Raw genomic sequence first — 15,980 nt, forward strand, 5'->3', positions numbered from 1 at the left:
ATGTTTATATTTCATATAACACTTGTACAGGGGTCCAGAAAACTTAACGAAGGCCCTAATACAACATAGCATAACAGACTTAACATAATGAACAACTTTCTACTCAGATAGATTAAATGCACATTAACATAAAGACAACTAATGTAAACATTAACGTAATTCCTTGTTTATTTTTCAAATTAAATGTGTTGAATTTAAGTTTGATGACCAGAGCTTATTATAATCCAGCCAATTATAATTAGGCTATACAAAGGAGAAATTGTACATTATAAATGTCATAACTTCTTTAAAAGCACCTAATTGTAAGAATGAAAAGATATCCACAACAGCACAACACGTAGAACGTGAGAAGGGCGCGCGCACGCACGCCCCAGACAGAGGCGCACGCGCACGCTTGACCTTGTTTTTGTTGATGTTTGACTGGAGTGCGGCTGCGCGCGGCAATGTACGTTGTTGGATGACGCGTTTTGTCAGGAGAACGACGGATAGAAAGAAGATAGGTGAAAAGTGAGCTCGGTGCAGGGGAGGGGCAGCTGTACCCTTGTAGCTCCTCCACACAGACGGAAAGCAAACAAGCCTACCCTAAAACGACCTAAATCAAACGGATTGGGGATCGGCCATTGAAACACAATCGGACGGTTATTCGATTCATCCTCGGCCGACGCGACTCGGTTGGATTCGATTAGTCGCGCCGCTTCACTAGCCCGGAGGCCGCCGAAACAACCCCATCGCCATTATATGATCCACTTCCTAGCGTCGCTGCTGCCCTCCATGTGGGTGAGGGACCTGTGCGTGTCGGGCTATGGCGAGAAAAACAGTTAGCAGGAAAAGGAAAGCAGAGGAGCCCAAGGAACAACAGGTAAAAAAAAAAAAAACAGATCTCTCTTATACATGACAAAGGCACTATGCAGCCATCTGCTAACCTCTCATTTTATATGAAATAATAACCACCTATAATGGGAAACAAGCTGTGACAGTTTACAAATAGGAACATATTGCAGTCTAATGTTAGCACCATTCACTGGCTAAAGGCTAATCGTGGGGTTGTTAACTTAACGTTAGTTGTTATTGACATTGATCTGGCATTGGTGAACTGGTTTATTAATGTGTAATCATTTATCAGTAGCCTTGGACATTTAGATTGTGTGTCTGAGTAACGTTACGTCTTAATCCTGCACGAGATTACAGGATAATGATACTCCACCAAGAGCTAGACAGCATTAGCTGGTTAGTCCTCCAGTAGGACTGAGATCTGCTAGAGTTGTCCATTATTTCATCGTTAAGATGAGAAATATCAATAACACAATGTGTCATTTGCTGCAGAATTATCATTGATACGTTACAAAACATGTCATACATTAGTTTTGAACGTATCAACATTTAATGTTGTTGTATCAATGTATATCTTTATTGTGATATAACGCTAAAGCTACATTTCCTCAGACTTACGTATTACATATTTTATATAGATTAAATATATAAGAAAATAGGTATATATAAATATGTAGCCTTTAAAGAAACATTACTACTATGCCCTGACAGAAAGTGTTTAATTTTAGCTACATTTCACAGTTGTGTCATTGCTTTTTTTCAAAACCGTAAGGTAATTATGGAAACATTTCTAAAATCAGGCTTCATCCTGAAGGTCCTCTTTCTATATTTCACCTGCCATGGGTTCAACAAGGTCATATAGGTGCTGTTTAATTTTTAGCATGTATATCACACATTATTTTGTATTGATATTGACCTATATTGAGTGATTGACCAGTAAAATGCATATGTTCTGAGAAAATGGAAAAAGCAGGATATTTCTTTGTCCCAGTACTCCTCAAGAATCAGTGAGCGATATCATATTATGGCCTTGTAGGTGATGTAGATGTGTTAAATAGGATTCAAAGGACAGGATAGAGTTCTCATATGGGGGAAGGTGGTCTTCACTGCGGCACACTGCTTGTAAGACTAGTTGCTTTCCTTTTTTGGTGTTGTTGAAGGTTTATTTCTGTTATCACAGATTAACACTGGATGTATCCCTGTGGGACAGCCATATCTAAAAGAGAAAATCATTAAAAACAATTCACTGCTATCATAGGCCTCAATGATGTTGGTAATGAATAACTAGTGTATGTCTACACTTTATATGTTCATCTCACTGTTTATTTAAAATTCACTGGTATACCTTATATTATTATTTAAAGTACGAATAATTGTAATTATTAAAAAATACAATTATCTTATAATTATTTTATTAAAGCTTTTAGAAACAGTGTTTGATAATGTCCTATTTATTCTCTGTATTGCAAGTCTATATAATATAATAAAGTCTAAAATTTTTTTCATGCATCAATACTTTCACATATCGTAGCTTAATATGCAGAGAGAGAGCTACATCTAATCTGTTTTGAAGATTTATTCCTCTGAAATGTGTATCCCGGCCAGCATCAACCAATGGTGTGAATTTGGGGGCGGGACTATAGAAAGCCAGATGAGATATTTTTGTAGTACAGGTTGATTGTTAATGCTGATCCTTGCAGGTTTCCCACACTCTTTCCACAGGTCTTTTCTTTGTATGATCATACACTTTTGCAGAGTTTGTGAATGGGAAGGTGGCCGTGTATAGAGTGCCTCAGGGATAACGTGTTTTTGTAGGCAAAACCCGGAAGCGAGTTGGAATTTTAGGACTTCCGGTTCCATCGCCCTAAAGTCTATGGGTTTTTTGAATGGGTTTTTGCTAAATCGCCTGGAATAAGGTCTGTGGTTAACAAAGCCTCTAAATATTTTCACATTTTGATCTATGACATAAAACACACCAGTTATAACCCACTAGTGATTTTTTTTTAAAAAAACCTTTATTGTGTCTTAAAATCGGCGGTTGCTAACAAGTTGCTGAAAGGGACTGCTTCCTTTGGCGGGGACTTTAGACGTCATCATGACAAACAGGACATTTGGACAGCATTTCTCATGAAAAAGTGGATAAGTATTCACACACAGCGCAGATCATAATCAGCGAGCAAGTTTTTAAATAAAGTTGTTTTTTAAATAAAGTTTGAGGAAGTTTGGTGGTGACGTTGATCCGCGACCATGGTGTGCTGTAGTCCGTTTATAGCTGTTAGATTTTTATATCTGACGGCTTTATTTAGGCTTCAAAATCTATAAATGTTGTGTTAACTTGTAAAGATGGTCTTGATAGACAAAACGTGTAAGTGTCATAACCCTCTGTTAAACACAGAGCTTATTTTTTTTGATTTTCCAAAAGTCTATGGTAAAAATGCATAGGCTTTCGATCGAGGGAACCCGTGCGCCGCTAACTTCCGGGTCGGCCTACAAAAACACATCATCCCTGAGGTACTCTATTGACTAAGATCCTATTCTGATCTACTTGGCCGTTAGGATCTGGGTCAGTCAGATAGGGCTGACGTTTACTAGCCTGAAGGGGGATTGGAAGAGCTTTACTGGCGTAGAGACACATCACTGTTTATGACTAGATCTCACTCAGGATAGATGGTGTAATTTCAGCAAGAGTTATTTATATGGGTGACGATGTCTTGGTAAGCATTATGATGTCAGTGCTGTTTAGCGGGAACAGGCATTAAAATGAATGAGTCTCCGTTTTACACACTCTGATTGTTGGGCCTATGGGAGCTGATATACTTTAAGCCACTGGTTTTACACGCCCCCTGTCATGGCTATATTTGATTTGTCGATGCTTGCCGGGAGCACAGAGTCGCTTTGTCTGCCAGCTGGTGTTAGCATCAGATGGATGCCCTCACTTTTGTTGTTTGGCTGTTTTAATGTAATTTATTGTGTTTGATTGTATAGAGTGCTGTTAGCAGGGTGAGGTGATGAATTTCCAGTGCCACCAGGTGTTTTTCTTCGAATGCAAGCTGTTTTTAAAAAGTGCACACACAGTGCTGGATTGCAAAGAAGCCACCTAAAACCAGATGTCCTGTGAGATTGTTCTCATAATTTAGGGTTTCTGTTTTTAAAAAAAGTTACATAATCAGAATGGGAAAGAGATGATATTGAAATTACTAACAAAGAGCATTTTTGTGATGGAAAATTAAGATTTAAATGAACAAAATCTCAAGTTTTATGAAGAGCACGCTTAACCTGTTAACTGTCACCCCACTTTTTTTTTTTTTTTAGACAAAAAAAAAATATCCAAACTTAAATGGTTGTAATTCAAGAATACTTTGGAGTATAGACATAAGGCTGGTCTTGTTTTAAAGATGAAATTTGGCAGATTATTGTAGAAGTGAAATATCTTATGTAAGTGAAACAGAAAAAAGTTATAGAAGTTTAAGTTTATGAAAATGTAAAATGTAAAAATATAATATTTTATATAAAATAAAAACAAGTTTTACTCTAAAACTGCAAGGAAATCAAAGCCAAAAATCTGAACAAGTTGAGCTCAAAAAATGAGCTTTCAGTAAGATTTTGTTTGGGCGCAGTACCACTTTTTTTCACTAGATGACAACCAAGCTCCATTACTGACCATATAAAGGCGCCTCCATTTCCATGTATGGTTTGAGTGATCTGAACCATATATTTCAATTATTTTCATACAATTTATGAAGTAGACATCCTATATAGAAGTAGTATGGGAAGTTTGGCAGAATTTGATATGAATTCAGCCTCTAATAAACATAAAAACAACATGTATGTGGGTTATAGATCACCGCCACAATCATAAATGTATTTTTTTTTCTATTAGAAACATTTTCAGACCATTTTTTCTCAAAAAATTGAATGGATGTTATCTTTTGAACTCTTGGCATGAAAACAAACATGTTTCAACCAATCTTTAATGATTGTTCATGTTCATTGCTATTTCAAAATAAAGGTCTGAACATGCCTTATGAGTATGAAAATATGCTTGTTGCAAATTGATAAATTACTGCTCCTCCTAATGCTAATTTTCAGTAAATTTACAAATTAATATAATTTTTTCATGCTGTACATCATAATGTTGTGATGCTTGAATTTAAGCATTTAAAATGATTTTTTTTTTTTTTTTTTTATAGTTTAGTGTTTTATATTTAATTTATTTAGTTAAATATATTTGGTGTATTTGATTTATTCTGTGATTTATCAGTTATAACATGAAAATTATTATCAGCAACTGCCAATAAATGCGTTAGTTTGTTTCAAGTGATAGCATTTTTTAAAATGAAGTCATGAATGATAAAAAAACATTTGTTATGATTTATTATGTTTTCATTTAGATTTTTTTACATTTTGTTGAATCAATCCTTTTGTCCCTTTGACAGTTGGACTGGTGTCAGAGTGTGTTTAAGCGTGCCCGCGTGTCCAGCTCAGCGCGTCATGCCCAGCACTGGTGGCAGAGTCGGCGGTCGGTGGTGTGCTCTGTGAGAGGGAGGGAGTTCCGTCCGCAGCAGCAGCATGAGTGGAGCTTCCAGCGGAGTCTGCGCGGATTTGCTGCCGGACGCATTCCCGGAATCCTCAGAGAGAGAGAGTTCTCCCTCGGCCGCCTCAACAAGGTGTTTGCTTCCCAATGGCTCAACCACAGGCAGGTGGTGTGCGGGACCAAATGCAACACGGTAAGATGGTTTTGGATTAGTACTTCTTCAGTATGTAATGTTATCAATGCTGTATTTATGATTAATTTAAATCTTGAAATATTTGAATGTTTACTGTTAAAGGGTTAGTTCACCCAAAAATTAAAATTGTCATAATTTACTCATTTCCCATTATAGGTGGTTATAATTTACCCTCATGTTGTTCCAAACCTGTAAGACTTTCGTTCATCTTTGGAACACAAATGAATATATTTTTGATGAAATCTGAGAGCTTTCTGTCCCTCCATAGACAACTACGCAACTGACACTTTGACGCTTCAAAAAGTTCATAAAGAGATCTTAATTAATCCATATGAATTGAGTGGTTTAGTCCTTTCTGAAGACACTCGATCATTTTATATGATTAACATATTTAATTTAGGCTTTTATTCGTAAATTGTGGTAAACAAAAGCTCAAGCAAATTTTCTTGACGCATGCAAGAACCAATGAGGTTCATTCTCGTGTGTTACGCAGCACATTTGAGGTTCGGTTGAGTTTCTCTTTATGTCTTTATATCAATGTTTATATGTGAATAAAAGCTTAAATTAAATCTGTTCATCAAATAAAGCGATCAAGTCTCTTCAGAAAATTTGGACTAAACCACTCAATTGACCCTTCGCAAAGACCCTTAGTTACTGTTGCTTTGTCCAACAAGCCATGGCGCTGTCACGCCACACAGAGTGAAAAATACATTGCGGAGCAAAGAGGACACTGACAACATGTCGACAGACAAGACAGAGCAGGTTACTTATGATATTAAACAAAGTCCCAGCTTTCAAACTGTAATTTTTTTAAGAAATTCGAACAATAAAAACCATTTTGTGGCTCTTTAATGTGTCATGACAGATTGCTGTAGCGCCTCAGCTCAAGCAGCTCGTGAACCGATCATCTCTTCCTACTAGTTAATTTATGGCATCAAATAAACATGAATGAACATGAGAAGGAATGTTGTTTCAAATGCGGAAAGACGTCTGTACACACAATTTTTCAAGTTCAAGTCCACCGAGGTTAATCTTCTAACTCCTGACTGCTTTGTCAGACAAAATGGCGGATTCGGCATTACGATTGGTTAGATCTCTTGTCAATCAAACTCCCGGCGAAGGTTCAATCAATATAGATTCGATTTTAATCGCTTTATGAACATTTTGAAGCATCAACGTTGCATAGCTGTCTATGGAGGGACAGAAAGTTCACAGATTTCATCAAAAAGATCTTCATTTGAGTTGTGAAGAACAACGAGAGTCTTACAGGTTTAGAACGACATGAGAGTGAGTAATTAATGACACAATTTTCATTTTAGGGTAAACTATGGGGCCGTTCACACAGAATGTACTTTTCCATTGTTTTTCTATGTAAACACACTAGACGGATATGTATGACCATCCACATACAGCAGCAAGCACTTTTATTTTCCAGATTTACTTTACTTTTTTTTTTTTTTTTTTTTCCTCTACTGAACCATATTTAATTTGCCTAAGACACTTACAGGATATTCTGCATATGAGTTGGATAATTACATTTCTAAAGTGCAAAACATAAAATTTCCAAGAGAAAAGGCAAAGAAAAGTAGGCCTACCAGCAGTATTATAACAATCTATTTTATAAATACAAAAACACACAAGAAATTACTAAAACTTTAACTAAAATGAAAATGTAAAAATAAAACCTTATGCTCTATATCCATGAGAAACGCATCTATATTTAAGCCTTTACCTAAAACTTTGAGCTCTGAGATGTTCAATACTACATTTTAGAGCTTGATAAAGTCACTATCCTATTTCATAAACATTAAATTATGATTTTCCCTATTTATTCCCTGTTTAATTTGTTTATTTAAAAAATTATCTAATTTTATTGAATCAGAATTCCCACAAGGGTAACTTTAGTAATCCTTTTTTTCTTTGTGCTTTTAGCTATTTGTGGTGGATGTCCTCTCGGGACAGATAACCAGGATACCTATGCTGAAAGACAGAGAGGGCAGGGGAGATGTCTCCCAGGGTTTGGGTGGAGTGGGAGGCCATTTCCATTTCCACAATCCAGGATCAGTCGGTGGCCTGGATGTCCAGCAGGGATGTGGCATCCATGCCATAGAGCTGAACCCCTCTCGTACTTTGCTGGCCACTGGAGGAGACAACCCCAACAGCCTGGCAGTGTACAGACTTCCCACACTTGACCCTGTCTGTGTCGGAGATGTGAGTCTGGCCTTTGCTCCCTTTTTAGTTGTGAAAGTAGTGTAAATGTCAAATGGTTTAGTGGCTTCAGCCTTTGGCTTCATAAAAAGAAAAAAGTGGCTAGCTTTGGCTAACATAATTAAAAACAATTCTGTTATGTAAAGACTCAAATTTGGTTCTGTATTTCTAACAGGATGGGCACAACGACTGGATATTCTCCATTGCATGGATCAGTGATACCATGGCAGTCTCAGGTAAGAAGCTTGCAGATCCAGTTTTGAGCAAACACTTTACACCGTGTCCTAACACATTAAGTGCTTGTGTACATTTCAAGAAAGCTGTCAAGGTCATATTTCACCCCAAGAGCAAAGGAAGAAAAGAAATCGAAAGTATGTTTTGCATGAAGACAATGGGGCCCAGTTCAGGAACTGAACATTTCAGATTGATATTATTTTCATTAGTTTAGCACATCCTTGTCCCCTTTTCTTAGTAACATGCTGTAACGTGAAAACGACTCATTCTCATAACTGTAATATGATTTATATTTTTTACATAATTAAATTTAAATCTATTTCATTCTGATTTTAATTAAAAAGAAAAAAACGTCTGGACATGATGGTTTTCATTAGTGTATTACCGTAATGAGAATGACGTTTTGAATTCTAGTAATTCGATTTTTCTTTTGTCTAAAATGTAAGTGACTTAAAGGGATAGTTCATTCAAAAATGAAAATTCTGTCATCATTTACTCACCCTCAAGTTGTTCCAAACCTGTATACATTTTTTTTGTTCTGCTGAACACAAAGGAAGATATTTGAAAGAATTTTTGTAACCAAGCAGATCTCGCCCCCCATCCCATACTAGGAAAAAAAAAAATACTATGGTAGTCAATTGGGGAGTTGCTTGGTTACAAACATTCTTCCAAATATCTTCCTTTGTGTACAGCAGAACAAAGACATTTATACAGGTTGTTGTTCAGGTTTTGTATATTATTGACATTTTACTCAGGTTACTTGTCTGGTTGGGCTTGTAAAATTCTTTTTCACTTGCCCCTTCAAAAAATTCACTTGTCCCAGACAAACGTTAATGTCGAACCCCATCCTTGTTTCTCATATTAACAATTCTCTTCATAATATTTCACTATTTTTTTTTTGCTGTGTGATTAGCAGGATAATGTACAGTCAGCCAGTTATTATCACAAAATGATAAACTGATTAAGGCAATAAAAGACCCCTCTACTTCCCCTGACTACCCTGTCTGGGTGTATTTTGAGATAAAGTATACATTATCATGTGTTGTACAGATTCTACTGTTCCATTAAAAGAGAATGAATCTTTTCTTCACTGGAGCAGGATCTCGCGATGGTTCCATGGGTCTGTGGGAGATATCAGAGGAGGTTTTGTCTCAAGCGGAGAAGCGTCAGAATGTGGAAGGTGTTCCTTGTTACTCCCACATCTCTCACCGCGCTCTCAAGGACATCCCGAAAGAATACACCCACCCCTACAACTGCAAAGTGCGCGCACTGGCCTTCAACAACAGCCATAAGGTCAGCAGCTGTCTATGACTCATGTGGCTGTACTGATTCATTGTGTGTTATTCATCTCACCGTTTCTCCAATTCCACTTTCATCTCTTTCATTCATCCATTAGGAGTTGGGTGCCGTTTCTCTAGATGGATATTTCCATCTGTGGAAAGCAGAAGACAACCTGTGTAAGGTACAGTTACCACTATCAGCTTTTTCTCTCTCTCATATATTGGCTTTTTATGCCAAGCTCTGTATGTTTTACAATTGTCTAATGACTGTTTTTTTCCGTTTAATATGATTTTCAGGAGCTTTCTACGAAACTTCCTTACTGTAAGGAGAATGTGTGTCTGGCTTACGGGATGGACTGGTCTGTTTATGCAGTCGGTTCTCAGGCGCACGTTTCCTTCCTCGACCCCCGGCAATCGACTCAGAACATCAAATCCGTGAGCTCCAGGGAGCGTGGTAGTGGTAGGTTTTTTGTTTTTCCCTCTCAAGATAGTTCACTCAAAGTTAAAAAAGTTTTTTTGCAAAGCAAACTGGTGCTGTTTAATTATTTCCTAGGTATTCGCTCTGTGAGCTTCTATGAACACATAGTGACAGTAGGCACTGGCCAAGGTTCCCTGCTCTTCTATGATATCAGGGCCCAGCGTTTTCTGGATGGCCCATCCAGCACACCCGGCGGGTACCGGAATCGCACTGCAGAGGGCATCCTTAAACTCACCACGGGGAGAGGATGGCTGGTAGGAGTGTCTTACATGCTGAAATTTAACATATTGATTAGATCTTGGTTGATTAGACCAATATATGCATCTTATATTTGACGTAGGCCATTGCAGGCTCTTAATAAATAAATATCTTATTTTTTATTATACTTCTAATTTAAATACACTAGAGCTGCACGAATGTGGATAAATTGAGAATTATGATCTTTTTAAAAATAGAAATCAAGATTCTCCCACAATTCTGAACAGACAGGTTCTGGCAAAATCTTAATTACTGTAGTCTATTTAAGCGTTTTATTAATTGGAATGAATTATTTTTTAAAAATTGGTTTAAAGCAGAACTAAGTAAATTTTTTTTACCTTCATAAATAGTTTTCTAAGTCATTTTGACTGGTGTGTTTGAGGCGAGCACTAACCCCCTCTGGCAAGTCTACGCCAGAATACAGCACTTGCAAGTTGAGCTTCGCCGACCCGACACAATCTCGCCTCATGTTCACGTTCACGCGAGAGTGACAAAATGCTTTACGGTAATTCAAAAACAATGTATATATTATGACTTTATAAGAAAATTTCGAAAATTACCCACCTCCATCGAGATTTCTTGTACTGTATTTGCAAAACTACTTCACCGGTGAGTGTTATAGTCATTGTAGTCCAGAGCTGCGCTTGGAGTATTTACGACAGTGTGATTAACTGAAGGAACCTGTAGGGGGAGCTTTGCAAATCTTATTGAGATACCTATCTTATGAGTTCCGCTTTAAATGAATGATTCAATGACTAAAGACTTCATTCGTTTCATTGCTGGATGAATCAGTGTTTTTGAACTAATCTCTTGAATGATTCAACTAAAACATTTTTAACAGTTGCTTGTTGCCTATTGGCATGATGTAATTAATACGATCTTTATTAGAAGTCAAGTTACTTTACTTTCAAAAGGTGATTTACTCTATTTTGATTGCTATTGTAGAAATCGCGTGTATATAGCTGAACTATAAACTTTTTTTTTATCCCAGTACTTCTGTGATCATTTGAATTATTGTAAGAAATAATATTAAAGAAATAATGATACTGTGTTGTTGAAAAGACTATGAAGCCGTTTCATACATTTCAAATGCTCTCTCTGGCTCGTTATTTAGGAATAAGATTGCGTGGCTGTTTGATCGCGATCTTTTCGCCACTCATTTTGGAACACACTCCCGTTATATTAATTTAAGTCTCAGCAAGGCTCCATTTATTTGATCAAAAATACAGCAAAACAGCAATACATAAATTTAAAATGTAAAATAATTACAATTTAAAATATTACAAGTTTCTATTTTGATATATTTTAAACTGTAATTTATTCCTGTGATGGCAAAGCTGAATTTTTAGGTAAATGATTACACATATTTTATATATACATATTCTTTGATTTGAAGTTCAGAAAAACATAATTTATTTATTATTCATTCATCATTTATTTGTCTTTAGAGACACTTTTGAATCAGTTTAAAGGGATAGTTCACCCAAAAATGAAAATTCTGTCATTTGCTCAACCTCAGGTTGTTCCAAACTTCTATACATTTTTTGTTCTGTTGAACACAAAGGAAGATATTTTTAAAGAATGTGGGAAACTGAACAGTTCTGGGGCACCATTGACTTCCATAGTATTTTTTTTCCTACTATGACAGTCAATGGTGCCCCAAAGCGGCCTGGTTACAAACTTTCTTCAAAATATCTTCCTTTTGTGTTCAACAGAACAAAGAAATTTTTACAGTTTTGTAACAACTTGAGGGTGAATAAATGATGACAGAATTTTTGGGTGAACTATCCCTATAAGGCATCCTTGCTTAAAAAAAAAAAAAAAAAAGTATTATTGTTTAAAGAAAGTCTTACCAATGCCAAACTTTTAAACAGTAGCATATATGTTTATTATAATTGTGTTTTAAATTAAATCTGATACCAAAACAATTACTGTTTTGCATTTTGTTTATATATGGGAACTTTCATACTCATTTGATGTACATATATTATTGCTATTTTTTGTTTCTTTTGCTTTATCCGCCCACTACCTAATTTTTGCCATGAAATCTTTGGGCAAACTTTTAAATTAATTAGCCTATAAATACGCTTCTTTACAAAGTGCTTACTTTAGCAGTCAGTTGCCTGCAGCATCAGCCTCTGCTTACCATATGGAAGTTCATTAGGCAGAAATGCTGTCTGCTGCATTAATCAGGGGTCCACACGGAAGTATAACTACTATTTGATTGGTTTAATTGACCCACTTAGGTTCTTGCCCGTTTGTTACAACTTTGAATAATGTAACTATATAAGGGATAACGTACAGTCAGCCACTCATTATCGCAAAATAAACAACTCCTCTATACGTTGGGGTCCTGATTTCCCTGTCTGAGGCCATTTTGTGATAATGAGAAGAGCCAGCTGTACATTATACCTGCTGTTCAAAAGGTTTGAGTCAGTAAGATTTTTTTGAAGAAATTAATACTTTCATTTAGCAAGGATGCATTAAATTGATCAAAAGTGTCAGTAAAACATTTAAAATATTAGAAAATATTTTTATTTCAAATAAATGCTGTTCTTTTGAACTTTCTATTCATTGAAGAATCCTGAAAAAAATTTATCATGGTTTCCCCAAAAATAGCAGCACAACTGTTTTCAACATTGATAATAAGAAATGTTTCCACCAAATCAGCATATTAGAATGATTTCTCAAGGATCATGTGACAATGAAGACTGGAGTAACGATGCTTTGACATCACAGGAATAAATTACATTTTAAAGGTGCCATCGAATTGAAAATTGAATTTACCTTGGCGTAGTTGAATAACAAGAGTTCAGTACATGGAAATGACATACAGTGAGTCTCAAACACCATTGTTTCCTCCTTCTTATATAAATCTCATTTGTTTAAAAGACCTCCGAAGAACAGGCGAATCTCAACATAACACTGACTGTTACGTAACAGTCGGGATCATTAACATGTACGCCCCCAATATTTGCATATGCCAGCCCATGATCAAGGCATTAGACAAGGGCAGAATGTCTGGATGTGCACAGCTGAATCATCAGACTAGGTAAGCAAGCAAGGACAACAGCGAAAAATGGCAGATGGAGCAATAATAACTGACATGCTCCATGATATCATGATATTTTTAGTGATATTTATAAATTGTCTTTCTAAATGTTTCGTTAGCATGTTGCTAATGTACTGTTAAATGTGGTTAAAGTTACCATCGTTTCTTACTGTATTCATGGAGACGAGCCGTCGTTATTTTCATTATTAAACACTTGCAGTCTGTATAATGCATAAACACAACTTCATTCTTTATAAATCTCTCCAACAGTGTGTAATGTTAGCTTTAGCCCGTTAGCCACGGAGCACTATCAAATTCGTTCAGAATCAAATGTAAACATCCAAATAAATACTATACTTGCATGATCTGATGTATGCATGCAGCATGCATGACGAACACTTTGTAAAGATCCATTTTGAGGGTTATATTAGCTGTGTGAACTTTGTTTATGCTGTTAAGGCAAGCGCGAGCTCCGGGGGCGGGGAGCGTGAGGAATTAAAGGGGCCGCAGCCTGTATCGGTGCATAGTTAATGATGCCCCAAAATAGGCAGTTAAAAAAATTAATTAAAAAAAATCTATGGGGTATTTTGAGCTGAAACTTCAGACACATTCAGGGGACACCTTAGACTTATATTACATCTTGTAAAAAAACGTTCGATGGCACCTTTAATATATATGATTACATATAATTACACTTTAATATATTAAAAAATTTTAATATATTAAAATAGAAAACAAAAATAAATACAATTTTAAATAAATTAAAAATCCTGACTTCTTTGAAAAACATAAAAAAAAAAAAATCTTACCAACCCCAAAAAGAAACGGTAGTGTATGTATATTTTTATTGAGGCTGAAAAAATATCAATCCATATCAGATTCTAAAATGCTGATTCTTCTTCTACAGAATCACGATGAAACATGGAGAAGCTACTTTTCCGACGTCCGCTCCTTCCCGAATGCCGTGTACACACACTGCTATGACGACTCTGGCACCAAACTCTTCGTGGCCGGCGGCCCCCTTTGTTCTGGCCTACACGGAAACTACGCCGGCCTCTGGAGCTAGCCTCCGTCCATCATCCATTTCGCTCTCATGTACCATGGGCTTACAGGCCATCTTCCATTCTTCTCCTCACTCCTTTTCACTTCTGGTTTAGCTTCTATCCAAGATTATTTCTCAAAGGACTCAGGAGCATAGATGTGGTTCTCAGATGTTTTTTTTTTTTTTTTCTGATTGTTCTTGTGTCTTTAAATTTTCATTTGCCTATTGTAGTCCTGAATTCACATCTGTTTTTGTGTGTGACGAAGAAAAAGCAGTGACCCTGACACGATGTCTGATCTCCTGGAGAAGTTAGTTTGAGTCCTGAAAAAATTGGCTGCCTGAACCTTTGAGAACTGTAGAATAGTGTAAAAATATATGAAAATATTTAACAGTCTCTCTGGGCATTACTTTAAAATTTATTTTTGTTTCATTTGCTGATTTTCTTCTTTTTTTTTTTTTTTTGCCCGAAACATGGCGTGTTGAGTTTGTTTTGCTGTGTGAAGATCTGCCGATCAGCCCTTTTTCTTAGCTCACAGTGGACTGATATGACATTGTGGATCCTAAAAAGGCTAAGAATCGGCTTTTGGAGATGACTCTTGGTACAATGAACGGACAGCCTGACCTGTAACCTCACTGTGCAGCACTGGACACTGGGGTCAAGACTACAGATATATGAAGAGCACAGAGTAAACATGGACGTGATTCGCATAGCGGTCAATGAAGACTCGCCTGTTGCTTTCCTTTTTCCCTTATGTTTTCCAGAATAATGGCAGGGAGAGACAATTGTAGGAAATCAGATACAGTTTGTGTTCTGTTTGAGGTATCTTGGAGAATGCCTCTTTTATTGCTGATTCTGTACTAACACACGCACACACTCGCATCAAGATTGCAATTTTCCCTCTGTGACATTTAGACATCTTATTTATTTTGTATTGTTGCCATCACTAGCACTCATGACGTTCAGGTACAATCATATTTGTTAGGATTGTTGCTTCTTATCTTCTCTGCTCAAATGCAGGGCAGTATTGTGTGACATTGTTGCCTTTCCAGAGTCTTTCTGTGAAAGACTGTTGCAGATTGAATTTGTTTAGGCTCTTTCTTTAGTCTTTTTTTTTTTTTTTTTTTTTTACATGAAAATCTTCATGGAATTGTCACGAAATTGTTAGTACAATGAACACAGTAACAGGCATATATTAAGCAGAAATTAACCATCACTTTTAAAATGTATTTTATATATGAAATGTATATGTATACATATTTGGAATCTAATAGAGGGAGAATACCGTTTATGTAAATGTCAGAGGATATATGTGTGTGTGAGTGAACTAATCTGTCATTATTTTGGTGGTGCCCTTTTTTATACTCACTTCCTGAATGTTTTTACAGATTACAAGTGTAAAGCTATTGTACAATATAAAAACAAAACAAGCAAAAGAACAGCAACATGAGACATTCTTCAAAAAGAAAATGAATAAAAATTTATTGATGTATTTTTCTTCCATTCTGGCCTTGCATCATGTTTCTTTATACTCTATTCTTCTGCAGACTATACATTATATGTTGTTTTTGACATATGTGAGATCACTGCACTGTAGTGATCAATTTGACCGCTGGGGGCGCAATTTGTGTTGTGACTATAAACAGTGGCGTAACAGAATGCGCGTTCACTATTATAATCTATACGATAGGGACTCGCAATGTACAATAACTCAAAACAATAAAGCCTCGTTTAATAGGTAATTAGAGAGGGCCACATTTTCTTTTAAACTCCAGAAGCATAAAAAATATAACCTTTAAACAGAAAATTAGTAGTGAGAAAATGGTGAGTAAATCATGACAGAAATATCCTTTGTATACAGTTGCATCTAGA

At 36.3% G+C, this 15,980-nt stretch overlaps 1 protein-coding gene across 1 annotated transcript; it reads left to right on the forward strand.

Moving 5' to 3' along the window:
* Nucleotides 1-420: 420 nt before the first annotated feature.
* dcaf12 (DDB1 and CUL4 associated factor 12) lies at nt 421-15,611 on the forward strand. Its single transcript, XM_048165523.1, has 9 exons — nt 421-859; nt 5,268-5,558; nt 7,491-7,769; nt 7,942-8,002; nt 9,100-9,293; nt 9,397-9,462; nt 9,578-9,740; nt 9,834-10,012; nt 13,976-15,611. The coding sequence occupies exons 1-9, from the start codon at nt 803-805 to the stop codon at nt 14,132-14,134; spliced, it is 1,449 nt and encodes a 482-aa protein (XP_048021480.1). The 5' UTR covers nt 421-802; the 3' UTR covers nt 14,135-15,611.
* The last annotated feature ends 369 nt before the right edge of the window (nt 15,612-15,980 follow it).

The sequence above is a fragment of the Megalobrama amblycephala genome, linkage group LG18 (assembly GCF_018812025.1).
Source record: "Megalobrama amblycephala isolate DHTTF-2021 linkage group LG18, ASM1881202v1, whole genome shotgun sequence".
Classification (NCBI taxonomy): Eukaryota; Metazoa; Chordata; class Actinopteri; order Cypriniformes; family Xenocyprididae; genus Megalobrama; species Megalobrama amblycephala.